The following is a 21,521-nucleotide window of genomic DNA, read 5'->3' as shown; positions in this document are numbered from 1 at the left end:
TGAAGTCCAGCAAGATCATTCTTAACACGTCTTCCATTGATAACTTTGTGATAAAAACCGCTGTTAATATCTCCATCCTTCAACCACCGGGTCTTCGCCTTTTGAGCAAGAAAGGAATCTCGGTGCCTAAGTTGTAGAAGCAGCTGCGCCGAAGTCTCATTTCTCTTTACAATTTCTTCATCCCCTAAACCCGAGAGCTCATCTTTTGTGTCCCATTCCTGAAGCTCGTTCTTGAGTTTTGAAATGTTTTCTTCAATCGATCCAAAGCAAGATTTGTTCCAAGCCTTAAGATCCTCCTTCAACCGCTTCATTTTATCTTTGAAAATAATGCAGTTCCAGCCCGAGAGACCGGGCCTATTCCACGACTCTTTAACAACCTTTTCAAAAGTTGGGTGACTTGTCCAAGCGTCGATAAATCTAAAAGGCTTTGGCCCCCAGTCGACTGATTTTGTCTCCAACAGAAGCGGACAGTGATCAGAGACTGTTCTGAGTAAACCTCTAGTTTTTGAGTTTGGCCACGTAGAAATCCAATTGTCATTGACCAGAAAACGGTCCAATTTTGTCTTGCATTGACCTTGTGGTTGATACCAAGTGTATTTCCTTCCCTGCATCCGGATTTCAGTCAGATCACTCCCTCTAATGAACGAATCAAACACTGCAATGTCTCTGGCTGAAAAATGAGTTCCTCTCCCAACACGTTCAGAAACCATTCTCACAGAATTAAAATCTCCTCCAATACAAACATTAACATCCTTATTTTGAGCAGTCACCAAGCCAATTTGATCCCAAAGATATTCTCTTTGAACCAGATTTTGAGGAGCATAAATATTGATAATGCAACAGCTAACATTACCTGGAATCCACGTGCCATTGATGATCACTGCTCCTGGAAGATCCCACTGACTGGCGCAAGAAAAATTAGATGAATTCCAGAGGGTGAGGATCCCCCCCGATCTCCCTTCGGCTCGAAGAAATGCTTTTCCAAAATTGTCTGCACCCCAAATTGCTTTAAGATCGCAGTAGCCGAAATTCTCCATTTTTGTTTCCTGTATTAGAACGAAATCAATGCCCTGTTTCTGGATGATCTCCCTGACCTCTCTCTTTTTAACTTTGCTCCCCAGCCCTCTAATATTATATGAGATCATCTTCATTGATCACATTTATCATTCTCCTCGTCCCCTCCCTCTCTGCCTTCACAAGCCGCCAAAATAGAAACCATTTCTCGATCCCCGTCACGCTCCTCATTATCGATGCCGAGACCGATTTCTTTACCAAACTCCCAAATTCTTCTCCCTTCATCTTCATTTCTTTGGTTGGGATCTGTAATTGCCTCCTTTGGGTTTGATGCAGATACAAGGATTCGAGACTTGGTAGCTGTCTCCTTACACAAATCAGTTTTCCTGAAAGCCTTTTTGGGAAGAAATTTGTTTGGTTTCTTCTGTAAGAAACGATTAAGACCTAATTTGATTGAGTGATCGAACCCGCTTCTTTTCTTCTGAGGTAAGGGTTTTTTGGTTGAACAGATCTGCAAACTTTTGGAGACTGTGTCTGTGTCGGATAAAAGAAGAGAGTCAGTTGGGTTGGGCTTTAGTTGGGCAGTTAAAAAAGCACCTTCATTTGAATCCTTCGGCCCAAAACCAGGTGGCCCGTCAGAAATAGCTGGTGACTGAATTAAATGACTTTCATTTGGGCCCAAACGAGAAGTTGGGCTTGAGCAAGAAGTATCCGTCCTGTATTGGTCCAACTCGACGTCTTCATTGCGGTTGGTTGGGGTGTCTTCGACACGTGTTAATGAGCACGCATCTCCTTTACTCGACAAAGCCTCTACAGAAATATCCTTTCGAAATCCAAGAACTAAAGATTGAGAAAGATCTTTCGGCGTGCAATCCTTTTGGGAATCTGTAGCTGCGGCTGTATTGAATGGGGGGTTCGATGGGTTCCAATTAATTGAAACTGAACCGGGTTCATATCTGGGATGGTAAATTGGGTTTTCCTCTACCTGCGCGTCCGCCGGAAAACCAAGAGAGGCTTCGTCTTCCTCCTCATCTGAAAGGGCGTCTTCCTCTGACTCAGAGCTTTCGAGCTGTGATTCTTCCGGCAACAATATTTCTGAAAGCTCCTCTATACGAATCTTGAAAGAAGCTCCGTTGATATTACTCTCCAAAATTTTGTTGAGAGAAAACAGACCGGTGGAGATTTGGATGAAGGCTGCATCCAAGCGTTCTCTATTCTTTGTGACATTGTGGACCTTGAGAACCATTCCGAACCTTGCTCCAACCAATTCGAAAAACCTGTTATTCCAAGCTTGTAAAGGAATACCATGCCATTTTGTCCAAACAATCCTCTGGGCGCTCACGTCGACATACGACCAAGGCCGAGTCCATTCGAACCAGAAACTCACCCATTCATCAAGTTCCTTCAGTAATTCTGAAACGGGAGTTTGGCTTCTACTTTGAATGAGGACGAGATTCCCTCCGAGGGAGGTGACCTTAAGTATAGAGGCACACTCACTACTAATTTCTTTGTTGAAATCTTCCCATGCAAACTCTGCCTTGACGAAACCTGTAAAAGAGTAGTGAAGCCACTGCATTTCCTCCTCAGAGGCTTGGAAGCTGAAGACTTCGTCTGCAGGAAGTGTGTGGTTTTTGTTTGTTCCTCCAAGGGCTTCCGCAAAAGATTTTCCGATTTCTCTCAAACCTTTTGGGACAAACTGCACTCTTGTCATTGCTTCGTTTCGATCTTTTGTGTTGCGTCCACCTTCGGCATAGTTGTTTTTCAGATTATCTTGCGCTGAGGGTCGGGCAAATCTCGGAAAGAAAGCTCTCAACTTGTAGCTTCCGATCCAGATATTGTTCATCTCCTCCAAGATCCAATCTCTATCCTTTCCTTTCTGAAATCTAACAAAACCAAACGGTTTTCCCCTAATGTCTCGTTTTTTTGGGCAGAAAATATCTGTCACTCTCCCAACTTCTTTGAATCTACTCTCCAGGCATTGAATCTTTGTTCCCTCCGGGAAATTATTGAAAAAGAAAGTATCTTCTTCTTTTCCCAGAGTCTTCCGATGATCAGCTGTTGGATATGGCTGATGAAAATGGTGGTAAGGTTTTTCCAGGTGCCTCGCCGGACGTTCGAAAAGGATTGGGGCAGGTCTCCTTCTTCTGACCTCCATCCATTCTCCTTCTTCTTCTCTCCCTCCTCTTTCCCTTCTCCCTCCTCTTTCCCTTCTCCATCCTTTCTCCATTTACGTCTTCTATTGACAAGTGATGCCGCTAAAGAAAATTAATTCACCCCAAATCTCTTGCAATACCATCCACCCGAAAAACCCTTCTCTCTCTCACTCTCAACTAACTAACTTCAACGGTTTACACTCGCAGAAACCCACACAGAAAAAAGGGATCTTTCACAGTAAGAGCACACCTCTCTCCATCTCCGCCATTCTTCTTCACAAACCCAGTAAAAAATTTCATGGACGCAGCAGGCCCCTCACACATCCACCTCAATCAGCAAAGACCCATCTTCAAGAATCCCCCAATTTCGCGATTTCCCTCCGATCCCACCTCGAAAAATCCAGCCTTTCCGCTCTCCTGCGTCACAATCCACCGCTGCGCCAAGGTACAACCGCCCTCAAGCGTGTCGGAGAGGCTGCAGAGATTAGGGCTCGAATTCCGGTCGCTGCCGGCGCCGATCGACAGGGTCGTAAATACTTGCTACTTTTTGTGTTAGGTTGAATTGATACCCAAAAAAAATTATATATCTTATTCACTGGACACTAAACATGAATGTTTCTTTATCATTATACCTAGCTAGTTAGCTAGTTTGAGAAATAGTAGTAGTAATATTTTAGATCAATGATATGGAATTATGAGATGATTTGGTAGTGCGAGTAGTGTTGGTAGACAGGAGTGGGTTTGTGATGTGATTGGCTAAATTTGTTGGGATGATTTAGGTGGTGCGATGTGATTGGCTTACGCGTGATCCACTACATGTAGTATAGGTGCTCAATTATATACAGAGAGAGGGCGCGGCGATCCGACGCCGTCTAATTACCTCCATTAAAACTTAATTACCACAGCGGTTTTACTTGCTTTTTTTCGCGCGCTTCTCGTGAATGTGATGCATTTTCATTACTTTATTTGGTCAATAGTCAATACCCGTTTTCACAATTCGCATCTCACTAAATACGGTTGCAACCACAAATTAATCACAGAAGATCGTATTTTTATTCTGAGTAGTAGCATTTTTCCAATTTGACCTTTTCATTGAAAAAAAAAATTAAGAAAAAATTAATTTAAATGATAGAAATAATAATTTTTTTTGAGATATTCCAAAGTTTCGATCCATCAAAGTAAACAATGTATTAATCTTTATTATTTTTATCTATTAGGCTTAATGTGGATGTGTCGATCCAGGCGGACGATAGTGCTACGGAGGTTGGATTTGTTGTTCGTGATTGTAGGGGAGGATTATTATTGCGGCGGCAATGCATCAGGTGGGGGACGGAGATGGTTTTAATAAGTGAGCTTCATGCAATGTTGCTCGGAATTGGATTTTGTCTGGAGAATGGTTTTGGGCCGCTTCTGCAGGTTTTCGTTTTCACATACTCTCTCTTGGCTATACACGTGGTGCATGAGGAATTTAGAAGTATGGAGTCTCTCTGTGACGCGATCTTTTTGAGGTATTTGCTCAGACCAAGAAGAGTATATATTGTTTTAGATTTTAGTCATGTTCGTAGAGAAGCCAATAGAGTTGCTCATTGTTTGGCAAATTTTACCGCTTCTTCTTCGGGTGTAATGATCTGGAAGTCGAGCTTTCTAGTTTGACTTTCCGATATTGTTCTTTGTAATTTAGTATAAATATAAGCACCTTCTCCCTTTAAAAAAAAAAAAACTAATCATTCAAAGTAAACACCCCTAAATATACGTCATGTATGTATATATATATATATATATATATATATATATATATATATATATATATATATATATAGGCCAAGGTTCAATGAAGAAGGCCTAAATGTAAGAAAGAAGAGAGAAGTAATCTCATCCGTTGATCTTATCTAATCCAACGGACATGATTTATTCACGCCATGTTCAACGGATTTTTTCATTGAACATATAGGGGGTCGAAACCCAAAACCCCCAAAAATATTGTATATGTTCATGAATGTTCAACGAAAAAATCCGTTGAACATGGCGTGAATAAATCATGTCCGTTAGATTAGATAAGATAAACGGATGAAATTACTTCTCTCTTCTTTCATACATTTAGGTCTTTTTCATTGAACCTAACCCTATATATATATATATATATATATATATATATATATATATATATATAGGGTGCGGTTATAGTGAGAACCACAATTATCGTGAGAACATAAGAACCAATAAAATTACTGCATCTGCTATACAAATTAATGCATCCGCTATTAAATTTAATGCATCCGAAAAAAATAATTTTTTTGCTCCCTTCAGGATTCGAACCCAGCACCTGCATCCATCCACCAAGATGATGCATCCACCGTAGATCTTGATGATCGAATGTCTTAAAATGGTTCTCCGTTCTTATTTTATTAGTGGTTCTTATTTGAACCTCTCCATATATATATATATATATATATATATATATATATATATATGGAGAGGTTCAAATAAGAACCACTAATAAAATAAGAACGGGCATCCACCGTAGATCTTGATGATCGAATGTCTTAAAATGGTTCTCCGTTCTTATTTTATTAGTGGTTCTTATTTGAACCTCTCCATATATATATATATATATATATATATATATATATATATATATATATTGAGGTAATTACACTTAAATATATTAATTTTTACTAAATTTTGGTTTTTCATATGAATCAAAAATTAGGATTAATTGTATATAAATTATTAAACTTTCAATAAATTCTCATTGCGCACACAAATTTAAAAATATTTATTAAAATTATTTAATTCTTATAATTTTTTCTCATGTTGCATACTCGTCCATTTTCCGGTTAAACTTTAAACCTAAAACAATATCGTTATCATCTAACTAGACAATACGATGTTGGTTCTATTTTCTCGCACGGTCATATTTATGCGAAGCGAATATATTTATGTCATGTCACTATGATGAAAAATGAGGGAGTATGAAAATTGAGAAAAAAATTAATAGATGAATAATTTTAATAAAAAATTTAAAATTCGTGTGTAAAATGAGAATTTGTTGGAAGTTCAGTAATTTATATGCAATTAACCATAAAAATTATGCTTCTAAATACATAAACATTCAATTATTAGACACCTAAAATGTCCAGATGACTGAAACGGAAGATATACTGAACAATGTAGTTGGATGTCTATGTCATTTCAGTTACTCACGATGTTTTAATTTGTAACTTCAATTAGCGAAGATGATAACCTTGTGAAAAATTTAAAATAAAAATTAAAAACTCATGTATTTTGAGACAATTTTTTTAATTTATATACAAAATCGGAATTTGATTAAAATTCGTCTATGTAGTGCAATTACCAAGTATATATTTTTTAGGGATTATAGCCAAAAAATACACGAATTTTGATAAAAGTTGCAATTTTCACCTGAACTTTCAAATTGACCAAAATATACCTGAACTTATATTTTTTGTTGTAAATTTCACCTCGACGGAATTCAATCATTGCAAGTTCAGGTGAAATTTACAACAAAAAATATAAGTTCATGTATATTTTGGCCAATTTGAAAGTTCAGGTGAAAATTGCAACTTTTATCAAAGTTCGTGTATTTTTTGGCTATAATCCCTATTTTTTACTAAGTTAACTTTTTAGTTTTACTATTGTGCCAAAACGTCCTTCCTTTCACCGACGGAGTTAACAAGCCTATATTATTGAGCTTTTATTATGGGAACGGAGTTGTATTTAAAAAAGTCATGGTGTTTATGTTCCACATTTGAAATTCAATGAATTTCAATTTAAAAGTGTATCTGAGCTAATGACATTGTTAATGGTTCAAATGAATTCAATACATACTGATACAGAGCTATATATGATTCCAATGAATTCATAAATATATGGAGCTATATATAAATATACTTAACAATAGTATGTACGTATACGTGTTGTTGCTACAATGATAGAATACACTATATATGAAAGTGTAAAATTGCAAATGATTGTGTTCGTGTGTTGGCCAAGCGGCAAGGAGTTAATGCTTAAGGTCAAATGTCTTAAGTTCAAGTCCTCTGTAACGCGACTTTTAAATTTATTTATTTAATATTATTAATTTATAAAAAAATTTGCAAATGATTGTATATTGTGAATTTGTGATGTCTTACAAAAATCGTATCAGAAGTTTAGTACATCAAAATGCTGGCATCCACTTTAAAATAATTTTTTTTAGAGTATAAAATCCAAATTGTTTAAACATATAAGCTATTAAAAGCTTACAAAATACTAAGAAGCTTTAATTTCAAGATTATTTACAGTATAGATCCATTGCAAAATAGAGAACAATGTAGTATTATTTCGGCCCATAGTTACAGAAATAAGTCCAGTAAAAACTATCAAACCAGAAACTAAATATGAAAAGGCCCAATAAATGTCAACCGATCAGCCCAAACCTGAGCAGCACTAATTATATAGCTGTCCTTTTTTATACATCCATATAAATTCTTAAATTTGTGTGTGGATTTCCATAATTTAATAACTCATAAAATATATAGTATTTTATAATTTTCTAATTTAAGTTATTACTATTTGCCCATATTAATCTTTATGTTCCATTTTTCACTGTACATTTCATGTTTGATTATTGATGATGCAATCCAATTTACAAATATGGAGTAGTATCCAATACACACACGTGCGGTAATACGAATGAAACGTGATATGTAAGATAAAAAAAAAAAAAAACATAACAGAAAAAGTTGTACCCTCATTGTGAAGAAACTGACAACTAAGTATATGTTATCTTTTCACTTCTGGCAAAGCAATTCTGAAATTTGGGGAATTCAATTTCAATCTCGTGACCTAATTTTGCTTGCCCGTGCTGCCGTGCACTTGTACATTGCTGCATTTCAAAAGTACATCTTATCTCCACAATTACTGTAATGTGATTTCTTTAGTTATAAATTTATCATGGCAAAATGAATGATAAACAAAATTTTACTCTTTAAATCATTCATTTCTTTTTTCACATTTCTTACTTGACCCTTACTCATTCCTCATTTACACTACAAAAGAGGGATAATATTATCCCTCCAAAAATGGTGTGATAATATTATTCCTTCTTTGTAGTGTAAATGAGGAATGAGTAAAGGTCAAGTAGGAAATGTGGGAAAAGAAATGAAGGATTTAAAGGGTGAAATTTTGTTTATCTTTCATTTTCACATGATAAATTTACAACCAAAGAGAACACATCCTTAGATGTGTAAATTTAATAATCACTTCGTTTCAATATACTTGGCCTATTTTTCTTTTTTAATAGTCTCACTCTCACCTGATTTGTCTATTTCTTTTTTGAATAATATATAATTTTTAATTATAATGGATATGAGCCTATATACTTCACATTATAATCTTATTCTTTTAAATAATCGGTAAAGAAAAGAACTAAATCAAGTGAAATGAGACTTAGGGAGTATCAATTTGGCAAAATGATCCTTATACATTTGTTTGAACTTTGGAGAGGTCCCTTATACAGAGTTAGTGTTTTAATAGATCTTTCTATTTTATTATATCCCACGACATTAAGTTCATTTTCACCGAATTTAATAAAATAGTTTTTTTTTTCTATTAATTAAAATCCATGTCATCAAATCTTATTTCATTATATTCCATCTATAAATAACTTTGACTACATCTTCAACTTTCTTCTTTGTTAATGGCATCAACAATGAAAGGAGAAATAAAAAAAATGAAGAATCAATTAACGTAGTTAATGTTATTAACAAATTGAATACTATAATGAAATAAGGTTTGATGGTAAAGATTTTAATTATATATATATAGTCACCATATGAATCTCTATAGTATGTACATATATGTGGTATGTACATAGCAATTAATATTGATAAAATGATCACACATTAATATAACTGTTTACCTTCAACTACCTCCAAGTGTTTTTTAAGAAGGAAAACGAACATCAATTCATTCATGAAATATCGTCCAATGCAATATTTCTAAGTTAAGTAGGAAAATCAACGGTTCAACAGATAGATCGAGAACAACGTCTAGCGTACCGCGCCAGATTATATATGTGCGCGCGGCTCTGTTAACTTCTCTATAATTAAACATGACAAACTTTCAGAAGGCAATTTGCTCGAGCACTCTTCAAAATGTCACAAATATTGTTGGGCAACAGCTGAGCTTCTTCCTCCAAGTTATTCAAAAGTTATACTCCTATTTTTTTTTTTTTTTTCGTGGTTTCGTTAGTTTCAACTTTCAAGAACTGTAGATGTGAATGCAATTATAATGCGAATCTAGTCAATTTATCATTTATCGTTGAAACATGTTAATTGGAACCAAAATAGCAATATAGACCATTAAAAAAAATGCACTATAGAAATCAACAAAAATCTCAAACCATAAAAAACAATGTTGAATTATTTGTCGGGTCAGTCACCATAAATCTAATCATGCTATGTGAAGCTGTTAATTTTATAATATAGGCTATTAGGATTTTGAAAATTTTAGATAAAAATGGTGACACCTGACAAATTGAAAAGGACTGTGGCATGACTCATGAGGAAAAAATGTACGTATTTTTGAGTAATGTTTTATTTTATTTTATTTAAATCTTACAATTATATTTAAAAACAAAAAACAAAGACTCATATTTTATTTTTTATCTTGCTTTTTTTATCAGAATTTATCCTCCAAAAAATGCAAAGATTTAACAGAATCAAAATAAAATCTAGGAGCGAGGGCGAGAGATTCAAATAAAATCTTGAAATTATTAAACCTAAATAATGAAAATGAAGCCAAGCCAACCAAAATGAAACTAGACCAAGTTTTTGGTTTTTAGATTTTAGTTGCAAGAAAGCATGAAAATGAATGTCAATAATAATGACACCCAATTTCTATAATGCCCCTAACGCTCCCACAAAAGCCATCTATTCCCACCCGTTTACTGTGCCAACTCAACTACTATTTTCTACTTTGCAATATTTTCCTTTCATATATTATATATGGTCCCCTCCCTAGAAGAAAATATTATACATGGTCCCATAATTTTTTTTATTTTCGTGGGTTCCATAATTTTTATTTATAGCTGTGACTGTGAGTTTTCAATCTCGTCGTGATGATAAATAGAGAATAATCATCTGATCTAGACATTATCATTGATCTTGCATGTTAGAAATGGATATTGGGCTCATTCCTCCCTTAAAAGGCCTTATAAGGGAGAGAGTTGTCTCACCATATAAAGTGGCTCATGCCACTATCTCCAATGCAACGTGGGACACTTCAATAGCACACAATCTTATAAGGACCCATATATTTCATTTCTTCTTAACTATGATACTGAACAACAAGAAAACATTCGCGCCGAAAAAAAACCCATCACTTCATGATCACCAACTTGAAACAAGTTCATTGAATTAGTTTTCGAATATTAATGTGCATGAATTAATTAATGTCTTTTAGAAAGAAAAAATTGTGACCAAAATATTGAAAACTATCAAATTCCAGTCTGACGGGCCAATCCATATCCGTTTATAATTTGACTGCTTGAAACTAACAATCTTAGACTCAAAAAATGACGTACTTTAATTTTATCATCTTTTAATTACTTTTATATTAATCCAAAGAATGATCAACTAAAAATCAATACATATTTTATTAAAAACTTTTGAAAAAAATGAATATAATCAAAATACACGATTTTTGAAGTCTTGATAGTGGTTCTATATATATATATCTTATATCTATATAAGGCAATATAGACAGAAAAAAGAGACAAAATCTCAGCCGTTGATCTTATCTAATCTAACGGTCAACGTTCGTTCGTTCAACGTTCAATGCGGAATTGAGTTAACATGAACAGAGTTCAAATCCCCGAGTCCCCAATATGTGAAATACTAAATTCATAAAAGTCATAATATTTTATTTAAATTATACTTAGTAATTGTACAATCAAATTATATACTAACAGTCATATTTTCTCTCCCAAACAAACAAACAAAATTATTGAACACGTCGACGTTATAGTAGAGAACTGAAAGAGTATTTTAGCTCTCAACTCTCAAGTTTCAACTCGCAAAATCCCCCACGTCTCTCTGTGGACCCCACCCATGCCTTGTCTAAACAACAAAATCCCGTAATTCCGAAAATATGAATTCAACCTTTTTTATTTGGCTAAGAGTCGGCCATATGTCGTCACCTGATTGGCTATCCCCGAGATCATCCCTACCCATTCAGCTCACTTTACAAACACTTCCCACTATACACACTGCACTTCATAAAAACTCAAACAAGTTTGCAATTATCTCTTAAATTTCTTCATCTAGAGAGAGAGAGAGAAATTAAGGCGGGAGGCAAAAAAACACAGAGAGAGAGAAGAAACAAATGGGGGCGGAAACCTGGAGCCTAACCGCGAAGCTCTGCGACTCGTGCAAGGCGGCGCCCGCGGCCGTCTTCTGCCGCGCTGACTCGGCGTTCCTGTGCGGCGCGTGCGACGGCAAGATCCACGCCGCCAACAAGCTGGCGTCGCGCCACGGCCGCGTCTGGATCTGCGAGGTGTGCGAGCAGGCCCCGGCCTCCTTCACCTGCAAGGCCGACGCCGCCTCCCTCTGCGCCGCCTGCGACCGCGACATCCACTCCGCCAACCCCCTCGCCCGCCGCCACGAGCGCGTCCCCGTGGTCCCCTTCTACGACTCGGCCGCCAAGTCGTCGCCCTCCGCCGAGTGCTCCGAGGAGGAGGCGGAGGCCGCCTCCTGGCTCCTACCCGACCCGAACAGCAAGGTGGAGGAGGAGGAATCCGGGTCGCCCGAGTACATGTCGGCCGAGTACCTGTTCAACGATATGGATCCGTATCTGGATCTGGATCTCAAATCGGGCGACCAGAAGCCGCACCACATCGTCGACGATGACCACAAGCATTACTCCTCCGACGGAGTCGTGCCGGTGCAGAGCAAGACCGAATACGGGTCGGGTCACTACGTACCGGGTCCCGTCGTCGACGGGTTCCCCACTTACGAAATGGAGTACCCGGGCCCCAAACCCTTCATGTACAACTTCACCTCGCAATCCATTAGCCAAAGCGTAAGCTCCTATTCCCTCTTAATTCATTTATTCCTCAATTAAACCCGAATTGAAAATTAATAAACTCAAATTGAAACAGGTGTCGTCGTCGTCGCTGGAGGTGGGGGTGGTGCCGGATCACAACGGCGCGGCGGATGCGACGGAGAGCCTGGGGAAGAGCGAGAGCGTGGCGGTGGCGCTCTTCGGCATGGACAGAGAAGCGAGGGTGCTGCGGTACAGAGAGAAGAGGAAGAACAGAAGGTTCGAGAAGACGATTCGATACGCTTCGAGGAAGGCGTACGCGGAGACGAGACCGAGGATCAAGGGGAGATTCGCCAAGGTCTCTGAGCTCGAGGTCGACTCGCTCCTCGCCGCCGACGCTTCCTCGTACGGCGTCGTTCCGACCTTCTAGTGAGAGATCCGGTGATTTTTAATCGAATTTTCGGAGCCGGATTGTGTGCTCTATAACATCTGATGATGACGATGACGACGATGATGAATACATCGATCGTGTGTAAATATTGTAAGTTTATGTATGGTTACTTGTCCTCGATTTTGTACTGACGTTTTCCACTTCTCCTTTTTGTGATATAATCCAGTTTTGTTTCTCTACAAAGATCTTGATCAACAGATTTATATAAAGAGTAAACATGTGATGGGAATAAAGGGAGAAGAGATCATATATAGTAGTAGTACATAACAATTAAGATAAAAGTACAAAACATTCCATAATTAAACTTGCCTGCAAAAAGAATCTCAACCTCTGAGGAATCATAAACCTAAACCTAAATTTTTTAGCTATGGTTTTGTGATTCTCAATATAAGTATATAAGTTTGATTATAGTTTATTCATGAACAATGATATTTGAGAATATTATCTTATTAAACGATTAATAAAAGAAAATTTTGATTTTCTTAAGTAAGTTTGTATGTACCATAACAATTCATAATATGCACATTCAAAATTTAATCCTCTCTAATCAAATTACTGTGTTTATCAGAAATATGTACTAATAACAAATAAATCATGGACTTGCAATGTTTTTGGAGATTTTTTATTTATCTTAGATCATAATATTTCTAGCTAGTAATTAATATGTTAGATCAACACATACATTGATGACATCTCTTGCTCTATCTCCTTACTTCCCAATTTATTGGATTCCTCTAGACTACACGTGCACCTCACGCCGACATTCATTATTCAATTAATGTCAATTAAAACATACGATTATAGTATTACCATACTTATTCTAATTTCGTTACGATTTTTTTTTTGCGTCAATTGTATCTTTTGAATGAATTATGATTTATGAGTACACATTAAATTATCATCCCAACTGCAATTTTTTTAATACCTAAAGTAGAATTTTTGTACACATAATGGATGTGCAATGTGAGATCATATTTTTTAAAACGAAAAGTTTAATACTTTTAATGGAAATTAAAAATGACAAAAGTATCATATTTTTTGTGGACGGATGAAATACATTTTTTAGGGCCTCATTGAGCTCCCTTTCGTTGCCATATACTCCTCTATCCTATTATTGTTGGTCTGTTTTCCTTATTAGCTAGGTTGTTCCAATAATAGTGACTTGTTTTTATTTTGGATAATAGATTTACACTACAAATAATATGACATCACACACATTTACACACTTTTATACTATAATCTTATTCTTTAAAAAAAAAATAGAGCTAACAATAAATATTTTACAAGTCAAACTTTAAATTGAGTTATAACTTATGACAATTCATGTAACTTGTACACACTTCTAGAGTCCATCTATTTTGGAGCACGGTGTCTTGGTTTCCAATTGTAATTTTATTTTTTCTTTTTTAGACAAAAAACCCTTGAAATCTAGAAGAAGCATGTATTACTACTATTTTGTTAATAATACAATTAAAATTAGCATGAAATAAAGTACTACAGTATGTAGATAACGTTATGGCCCACCGCGTATCAGATAACGAAATGCTATTGGTTGGCTGGATTTTCCAATTTCTCCACAACCGCACATAGTTAGACGTCGGAGCCACCACCAAATTTAATACTAGTAATTCATAATTTTGTATCGTCAAAGGTCAAATCCATTTAAAATAATTAAAAAAGATGCTGTAAGTGATAACTCTTATGGCCTAGCTGTCAATTTCACTCTTTTTGTTTTTGTTCATCATTCTATATTCATTGACAAACATGCAATAGCTACTGATTGCGATAGAGACTATGTTCTAATCGACTTAAAAAAATGGGTAATGCTAAACATCCACTGGCCACCCACAATTTATCTAAATAAAAAATAATTTAATTTATTTTTTAAAATAAAAATAAAATTTAGCTATTTTATCATATTTTCTACATTGTAATTATTTTTTTTATAATTTTTTGGTAACTTTTTTATTTTTATTAAAATAAATTAAAAATAAAAAATACAAAAAAAAAATTAAAAAATAAGTACAATGTACAGAATATAGTAAAATAACTAAATTCTATTTTTATTTTAAAAAATAAATTAAATAAATCAAGATTTTCTTTATTATATTAGTGTGTGGGTGACCACAGGTCCACAGTGTGGCTGCATAGATTTATTGTTAAAAAATAGGTACTCATCCATCTAATTATCCCTTCATTACCTAAAGTTATTTTACGTTGAATATTATTGATAGATTCGTAGTTACTCAATTATTTATATTAAGTCCAACGTCATGCCCACGCCTATCAAAAGGTTATGATCAACAAGTCGACTATGCTATATAAAATAATACTATTATTATTGCTCTTTAGAATTCGTATCCGACAAATCAATACATTAATTTGTTGACAAACCTCTTAGCCTCATTAAAACACTAGCACTAATTTTATTTTACTTTTAAGTTGAAAAAATTGGATTGTTGAAAAATTGACAAACATCTTGAAGGGCGTTTGACTGAGCTTATAAGTTTATTCAGAGTATTTGGTAAAATGAGTTACTAAACAGCTTATAAGCTCTAAAAATAAATTTCAAAAATTTATAAGCTCTCTAAAAAATAAAGTTCCTCTACCCCAACATATAATAATTATTTTATAAATATTATACGACTATAATTTATAATTTTCATCATATAAAACCTTCTCAAGTTTATCTCTCTTCGATTTTTTCTATCTAACAAAGATTTTCTCTCTCTAACTTATAAGTTAAATTATTCAAACACTTTGACAACTTATAAGCTCTTAAAATATTTTTAAAATAAGTTTAGTCAAACACCCTCTTAATCTCATTAAAACATTACTATTTTTAGTTTATTTTTAAGTTGAAAAAATAGGATAGGAGAAAATTGAATCTTTTTTTTTAGAATTAGGAGAAAATTGAATCTTAAAGCTCATTATTAACAAATATGGTTTTCGCTGCTTGAATGTCTTCGAAGAGATCTATTGAAACAGTATCATAAAAAATACATTTTGAATATATATATAGCTTAATGATTTTTTTTTTTTTTTTTTTGATCGGTCAAAGTCATGTTAGATGTTAGTAGTTAGTTCCCCATCCACTCCAAGAACCACCTTATCTCTCCATTCACCAAACTCCACCCTTATATCTCCAATCACCAATTCGTTCCCAAGAGGGATCGAACCCGGGTCACTTCATTTAAGTGAGGACCCGGTGGCCAGTGGTATATATAGCTTAATGATATTTCTTCCTTTTATAAAATACTCCATGAGACTTAGCTACGAATTTCAATTCCCGTTTAATCCGTCAGTTCATAAAAATAAAAATAAATATTGTATATCAAGATAAGTAGATAACGTATGGTAAGGTCCTATAAATGGAAATGAGATTTAGTGTACCACACTTTATGTCTCACTTACACTTGAAATTTATAAGAGCTTTTTACTTTTCAAAAGCCATGATCTGCACGCAATTCATTTTTTCATTAATTTCAATGTTACAACGTATTCTCGTTGTAACAGTAAACATTTTCATCTTTTATAAAGTACTACTAATTTATTCGTCCTCAACCTTTACATCGCATGCGTCAATTTTCAAGGACATGATCTTATAGGGAGCTGTTCGGTTTAAGGATTAATGAGATTAGATTAGATTAAATTAAATATCTTGTTCGGTTGAGTAGATACATTAATCAGCTATTTACTCTTCACGTATGAATAATTCTGCATTATAAATCTTGGCTTATCCCCTATGACAAAATTTAGTCTCGGGCAACTTAATCTTGTGTAATCTCGGGCTAATTTAATTTCGGTTAAATTGATACTCCATTCGTCCCAATTTAATAGGCACAAGGATTGGGCACAGATGTTAAGAAAACAAATAAGTAGCTTATAATAAAATAGGAGAAAAAAATTAACTTTTTTTAGGTCACAATGGCATATAGCATAATAATGAGTTATGTGGAGATATTCGTTATGTATTGACTTTCCATTTTAGGAAGCGGTCTATTAAAATGAGATGTCCAAATAAGAAGATGTGACCAAATAGATTGGGACGGAGAGAGTAATATACAATACTCAATCTATTCCATTAGGCTTGTCTTATTTCTTTGGCACACGATTATTAAGGAAAATATAATTAGTGTAGTAAAAGTGTGTAAAGGCGTGTGAGTCGTGTAACCATATTGTTTGTAGTGTAAAATTATTACCAAAAATAGAAACAGAACAAGATCAATTGAAAAACCCAAAAAAAAAACAAATAGGACAAGATCAATGGGACGGAGAAAGTAGTATATGGAACATTTGGTTACCTGAGATTAAATAAATCCAGAATTATTCGAGATTAATTTTGGTATAGATGAAGTCAAAGCTCATGAGACTAATTTTATGTCATTTATCCAAACTTTATCTAAAATACAATTATGAAGAACTACTACAAACTTCATCGCTGTGCAAAAAGTTTGTATTTTTCAATATTGGTAAATGGTTGAATCTCTCTTGGATTAACGCAATGAACATGGCCCTTGTATGATTAGTGCTGTATAAAGTATAAATTTCAGATTATGGGTTATTTATTTAACCATGTAAGCAGTAAAAAAAGAAAACAATGTGGCAAATGAGAGCCATTTTAAACCAGCAAATTAATATATCTCGGTAAAGTATAAAAATGAGCCAAATTTCTTTCTGTATTTGACGGATTCTATTCAATTACACAGCTGTTTTTAATATACCAGAAACAAAATAGCATAAAGTATAGAACGAAAAAAGTCTACATTGGCTCCAATTAAACCTTTCCAATGAACTCCACATCGAACAAAAGAACTGAATCTGGTGGAATAATGCAAGATCCTGCGCCACCAATTCATTCATTTATGCACAATGATTAACCTTTCAACAACAACGACAACAACAACAGTAATAATGACCGATGATTTGTGGTCGAAAATACAAAACCGCATTTGTATTAACATTTTAAAAACTACACCCTCCGTCCCGTTTCAAATGACCCTATTTTTTATTTTGGGTTGTCCCATTTCAAATGACCAAATCCAAATTTAGAAATATTTAACATTATTTTTTGAATGGTCTTACCACCACTTTACACCTTTATCACACATTCCTTAATATTCGTGTCAAAAAATTTAGGGCCATTTGAAGTGGAGAGGGAGTAGTTATCTTTAATTATTTTGTTGTTGTTATGGAACATGCATCTTATTCTTACTCCATTTCATAAACCCTAATGATTTCATAGCATATATAAAGCTGATTATGCATATATAATACCTCCTTTGCAGCCTGCTCCCCTCATGCCATAGCCCAATGCTGGAGGGATTCTCAGCTTGCGTTTTCCTCCTGCAAATTAACTCAACAGTTAAACTTCACTAACAATGAAATTTCTATATACACATAAATGTGAGGAATTATATTTTATTAAAGAGTTAGATGTAGGATGTGGGTATTTCATTAAATTTAGAAATTAGAAAAGATTAAAATACCAGGTAGCATAGGTGGAATTCCTTCTCCACCTAGAATTCCATCATCCCATCCTTTTATCACCTGCATTCATTAGTTCATTAATACAATAATTTTAATCATGCAATATTTGGCGATGCACAGTGAAATATAATCAAACTTTTATTTCGAGAATAAAATAAAATAAAATTATGACGTACCTCACCAACTCCAACGCGAAACGCGAGAGGCTTTCCCCTGTTGTAACTACTATCAAACACCTTCCCATCTGCCAATCTACCTATATAATGCGCCTGCCAATTCAATTCAATTCAATTTAAATACAAGTATTATCAATAAACACATTAAAGGGGGAAAAAACTCTGTGCTTTTATTTATTTAGCTTTTGCAGTTGTTGCAACCAAAATACAAAACCTAATTATAGAACAATGCTAGGAATTCAAAAGGATTAATTTGAATTTACCTTAATGAGCTGGCCTTTAGCAGGCTGAGGTCCGGTCCCGATAGCCTTGTCACAGTAAGCGAGCCCTGAAGGAGCTTCCGTGAACTCACATGGATCGGCGGCGCTCTCTGCCGCGGCGGCATCCGTCCGCGGATGAAGAAATTGAAGAAGGCTGAAGCAGAAGCCAATGCCGACAGCTGCTCTTCTGCTCAATGGAGGTGAAATTGTGTTGTTTTGATTCAATTTGAGAGCAGAGGATTGAACTATCCCTCTGGTGAGAGATTCGAATCTATGAGTACGAGCGGGATTGTAAATTCCGATTGAAAATGGAAGGGAGCTCATTTTCGAGATTCGGAAACAGCCACAATTTTGGAAAGAGATAAATTGAATTAGTTTTTGTGATGGAAATAATAATATTCGACATGAATATTCAAGGAATTAAACGGTGGCTTATTGGGCTTGGGCTGGGTAGCCCAGTCATGAATGGAGAATATTGGGCAGCAAAAAATAATGGGCCTTAGCCTTTATATAAATTATACTCCTTATGTAACAATTAGTATACACTAGGTAGAATTTTATAACTAAATATATGACCATGACCATTCAATTCTATCTCTCTTGTTGGGGCTCAAAAAAAAAAAAAAAAAATCTCTCTCTCTCTTGTTCTTTGGGAAATTTCTATAGTTCTTGAATATTTCAAAATCAAGTTCTACAACACAATAATAAATTGCTTAAGAGTCCTACTTGTCTAATCCAGAGCCTCAAATTCTAATATTTCTACCCCAGAAAAATATGTTCTCACTGTTTCACATACAGATATGAAACTATTGATTCAAAGAGTAGACATTAGGTAAATGCTAACACGTAGCTTGAGTTATATGATAGACTGTTAGCAGTTAAATTTACAAATCCAATTTATTCAAACAAGCTAAGACTGCTGACTTTTGACATAAAAAAATATTTAATGATACTCGTTCCAAAATTCTTATGCACATAACTAGAAATTTTCATCTAACTTCCTTTTGTTAAATACTAGTATAAAACTGGTAAAAGCTGCCCAAATAATCACCAACATCAAAATTCTCTGATAACTTTAGCACATAATGAAGTTGGAGGCTCCAATGGTAGCCGTTTTTCCTCTTCTTGTTTGTATTCTCTTGATGAATACCTTCTCCATGAATTTCACCACAGCACAGAGCACACCTTTCCCTGCCAGAGTTGGAGTGGTGGTAGACATGGACAGTGACGTCGGCAAAATGAGGTTGAGCTGCATCGAAATGGCAATCTCGGATTACTACACCAGACATGGCTACTACCAGACTAAGCTGGTTCTCGACAAGAGAGATGTTGTCGGGGCAGCTGCAGCAGGTAATAATTTATTTGCTTCCTTGCATAGTAGAAAGCTCATGTTCACAAGCAACCAAAACAATGGTTGATGTTGTACTAAAAATTTCAACATTATAGCTTACTGGACATACATGAAGAGTGAAATCAAGATCAAAACTTCATCAACAACAAACATATTCTACAAACAAAGAATAATTGTGACTAGATGCTAAAGTTCAAAAAGATTAATTAAATATGTGTTCCTTTCTGAAAGCAGCTGTGGTAAACCACATTTCCTATCTTAATGTCCAATGCAATCTGGAAATTCATGATGAGATTGTTGCTAGATCTGACCGCAAGAAAGCCGACACTTACGATGAGTTGCTCTATGCAGTACACCAAGGAGTAATTATATTTTCCACTAACAGTTTGAAAATTTGAAAACCACACAGCACATATTCAGTATGCTACTATTTGTTTAGATACATAACCTATTCTATTCCTGGGCAGAAATTTGATGCTGCAGTTGGAGATGTAACTATCTTAGCAAATAGGTCACAGTATGTCAACTTCACCCTGCCTTATACAGAGGCTGGTATTTCAAGCAACAAAACCAAAAACGCATGTGTATTATTAAAGCCACAGCCACTGACATGGAAACTTTGGTTGATATGCTTTTGCTCATTTATTTTCATGGGCTTCCTTATTTGGATTCTTGAACTTTGGATCAATGAAGATTTCAGGGGCCCTCTTTGGCATCAAGTAGGCACAATCTTCTTGTTTGCCTCCTCAACAAGTAAGTCAAAATTGTTGCCAGCATTACACATACATTATTACACTAATCTAACACGCGATTTCCTTTGATTCGCTCTTGTAGAGCTGATAAGCAACTTGTCTAGGCTTCTGCTGATTATATGGTTACTGGTGGTTCTGATACTAACGCTAAGCTACGCAGCTAGTCTTACTTCCATCTTGACAGTCGTCCAAGAGCTGCAACCCACCATCACAGATGTCAATGAGCTTATAAGAAACAAAGAAAATGTGTGCTACCGGAATGGATCATTTGTTTTTGGGGCTTTTGAAAAGTATGAACTTTGATGAATCCAGACTTTTGGCATATAACTTTCCCGAGGAAATGGATGAGCTTTTCAGAAAAAGGGAGTGCAAATGGTGGTTATAGCTGCTGCTTTTGATGAGATACCATATATATAGCTTTTCCTCGCCAAATACTGTTCAAAAATTTATGTACATTTTCGTTATCCATCATTTTCTCATGATAAATTTATCCATGAAAGTAAACGCACCCTTAGTGATCCACGCAATAAGGTTCCTTTACGAGAACTGGCAAGTTGTGCGTCGCTCTGATGCAGAGGCGACACTAGGAAGCAAATCACTAGAGTTATTCCAAAGGTTCAACAACAAAGACCTCACTTGTCACATGACTTTCAAGAACTCCAAACGAAGAGAGAATCACAACTGTTGCGGATGTGATTGGATTAGAAAAAGAAAAGTTGAGCAACGATTTGATCATTATGTGAACTCATAAATAGTAACTGAGCTTGCTTGTTCATGGAGAAATGTGGTAAAGGCGAATTCCAAACCTAAATTTCCTCCAAAGAAGAGG

The 21,521-nt window shown here is 35.2% G+C and overlaps 3 protein-coding genes across 3 annotated transcripts; 2 read left to right on the top strand and 1 right to left on the bottom strand.

Moving 5' to 3' along the window:
* The first annotated feature begins 11,333 nt into the window (after positions 1–11,333).
* LOC131015006 (zinc finger protein CONSTANS-LIKE 4-like) lies at positions 11,334–12,846 on the top strand. The gene is made up of 2 exons (XM_057943200.1): positions 11,334–12,251; positions 12,331–12,846. Exons 1-2 carry the CDS (start codon positions 11,556–11,558, stop codon positions 12,640–12,642), a joined length of 1,008 nt encoding a protein of 335 aa, XP_057799183.1. The 5' UTR covers positions 11,334–11,555; the 3' UTR covers positions 12,643–12,846.
* A 4,436-nt stretch (positions 12,847–17,282) lies between these two features.
* Positions 17,283–19,070, bottom strand: LOC131015010 (peptidyl-prolyl cis-trans isomerase FKBP13, chloroplastic). The gene is made up of 5 exons (XM_057943205.1): positions 18,593–19,070; positions 18,330–18,422; positions 18,153–18,213; positions 17,941–18,009; positions 17,283–17,505 (listed from the first exon to the last, which is right to left on the bottom strand). The coding sequence occupies exons 1-5, from the start codon at positions 18,911–18,913 to the stop codon at positions 17,441–17,443; spliced, it is 609 nt and encodes a 202-aa protein (XP_057799188.1). The 5' UTR covers positions 18,914–19,070; the 3' UTR covers positions 17,283–17,440.
* Positions 19,071–19,462: 392 nt separating this feature from the next.
* LOC131015007 (glutamate receptor 2.7-like) lies at positions 19,463–21,485 on the top strand. Its single transcript, XM_057943201.1, has 4 exons — positions 19,463–19,939; positions 20,175–20,302; positions 20,408–20,693; positions 20,775–21,485. Exons 1-4 carry the CDS (start codon positions 19,675–19,677, stop codon positions 20,993–20,995), a joined length of 900 nt encoding a protein of 299 aa, XP_057799184.1. The 5' UTR covers positions 19,463–19,674; the 3' UTR covers positions 20,996–21,485.
* Positions 21,486–21,521: the final 36 nt, after the last annotated feature.

Source organism: Salvia miltiorrhiza, chromosome 3, assembly GCF_028751815.1.
Source record: "Salvia miltiorrhiza cultivar Shanhuang (shh) chromosome 3, IMPLAD_Smil_shh, whole genome shotgun sequence".
Lineage (NCBI taxonomy): Eukaryota > Viridiplantae > Streptophyta > Magnoliopsida > Lamiales > Lamiaceae > Salvia > Salvia miltiorrhiza.
Note: the sequence above shows the minus strand (reverse complement) of the source record. Positions and strands in the feature narration are given on the sequence as shown.

Bases quoted from the DNA above. Each gene is read 5' to 3' on its own strand.
- LOC131015006 (XM_057943200.1), top strand. From the start codon at position 11,556: ATGGGGGCGGAAACCTGGAGCCTAACCGCGAAGCTCTGCGACTCGTGC. The intron at 12,252-12,330 runs GTAAGCTCCTAT...AAATTGAAACAG, and splicing joins CGCAATCCATTAGCCAAAGC to GTGTCGTCGTCGTCGCTGGA.
- LOC131015010 (XM_057943205.1), bottom strand. From the start codon at position 18,913: ATGAGCTCCCTTCCATTTTCAATCGGAATTTACAATCCCGCTCGTACT. The intron at 18,423-18,592 runs GTAAATTCAAAT...TTGAATTGGCAG, and splicing joins CTAAAGGCCAGCTCATTAAG to GCGCATTATATAGGTAGATT. The intron at 18,214-18,329 runs GTACGTCATAAT...TAATGAATGCAG, and splicing joins TTCGCGTTGGAGTTGGTGAG to GTGATAAAAGGATGGGATGA.
- LOC131015007 (XM_057943201.1), top strand. From the start codon at position 19,675: ATGAAGTTGGAGGCTCCAATGGTAGCCGTTTTTCCTCTTCTTGTTTGT. The intron at 19,940-20,174 runs GTAATAATTTAT...TTCTGAAAGCAG, and splicing joins TGTCGGGGCAGCTGCAGCAG to CTGTGGTAAACCACATTTCC. The intron at 20,303-20,407 runs GTAATTATATTT...ATTCCTGGGCAG, and splicing joins TCTATGCAGTACACCAAGGA to AAATTTGATGCTGCAGTTGG.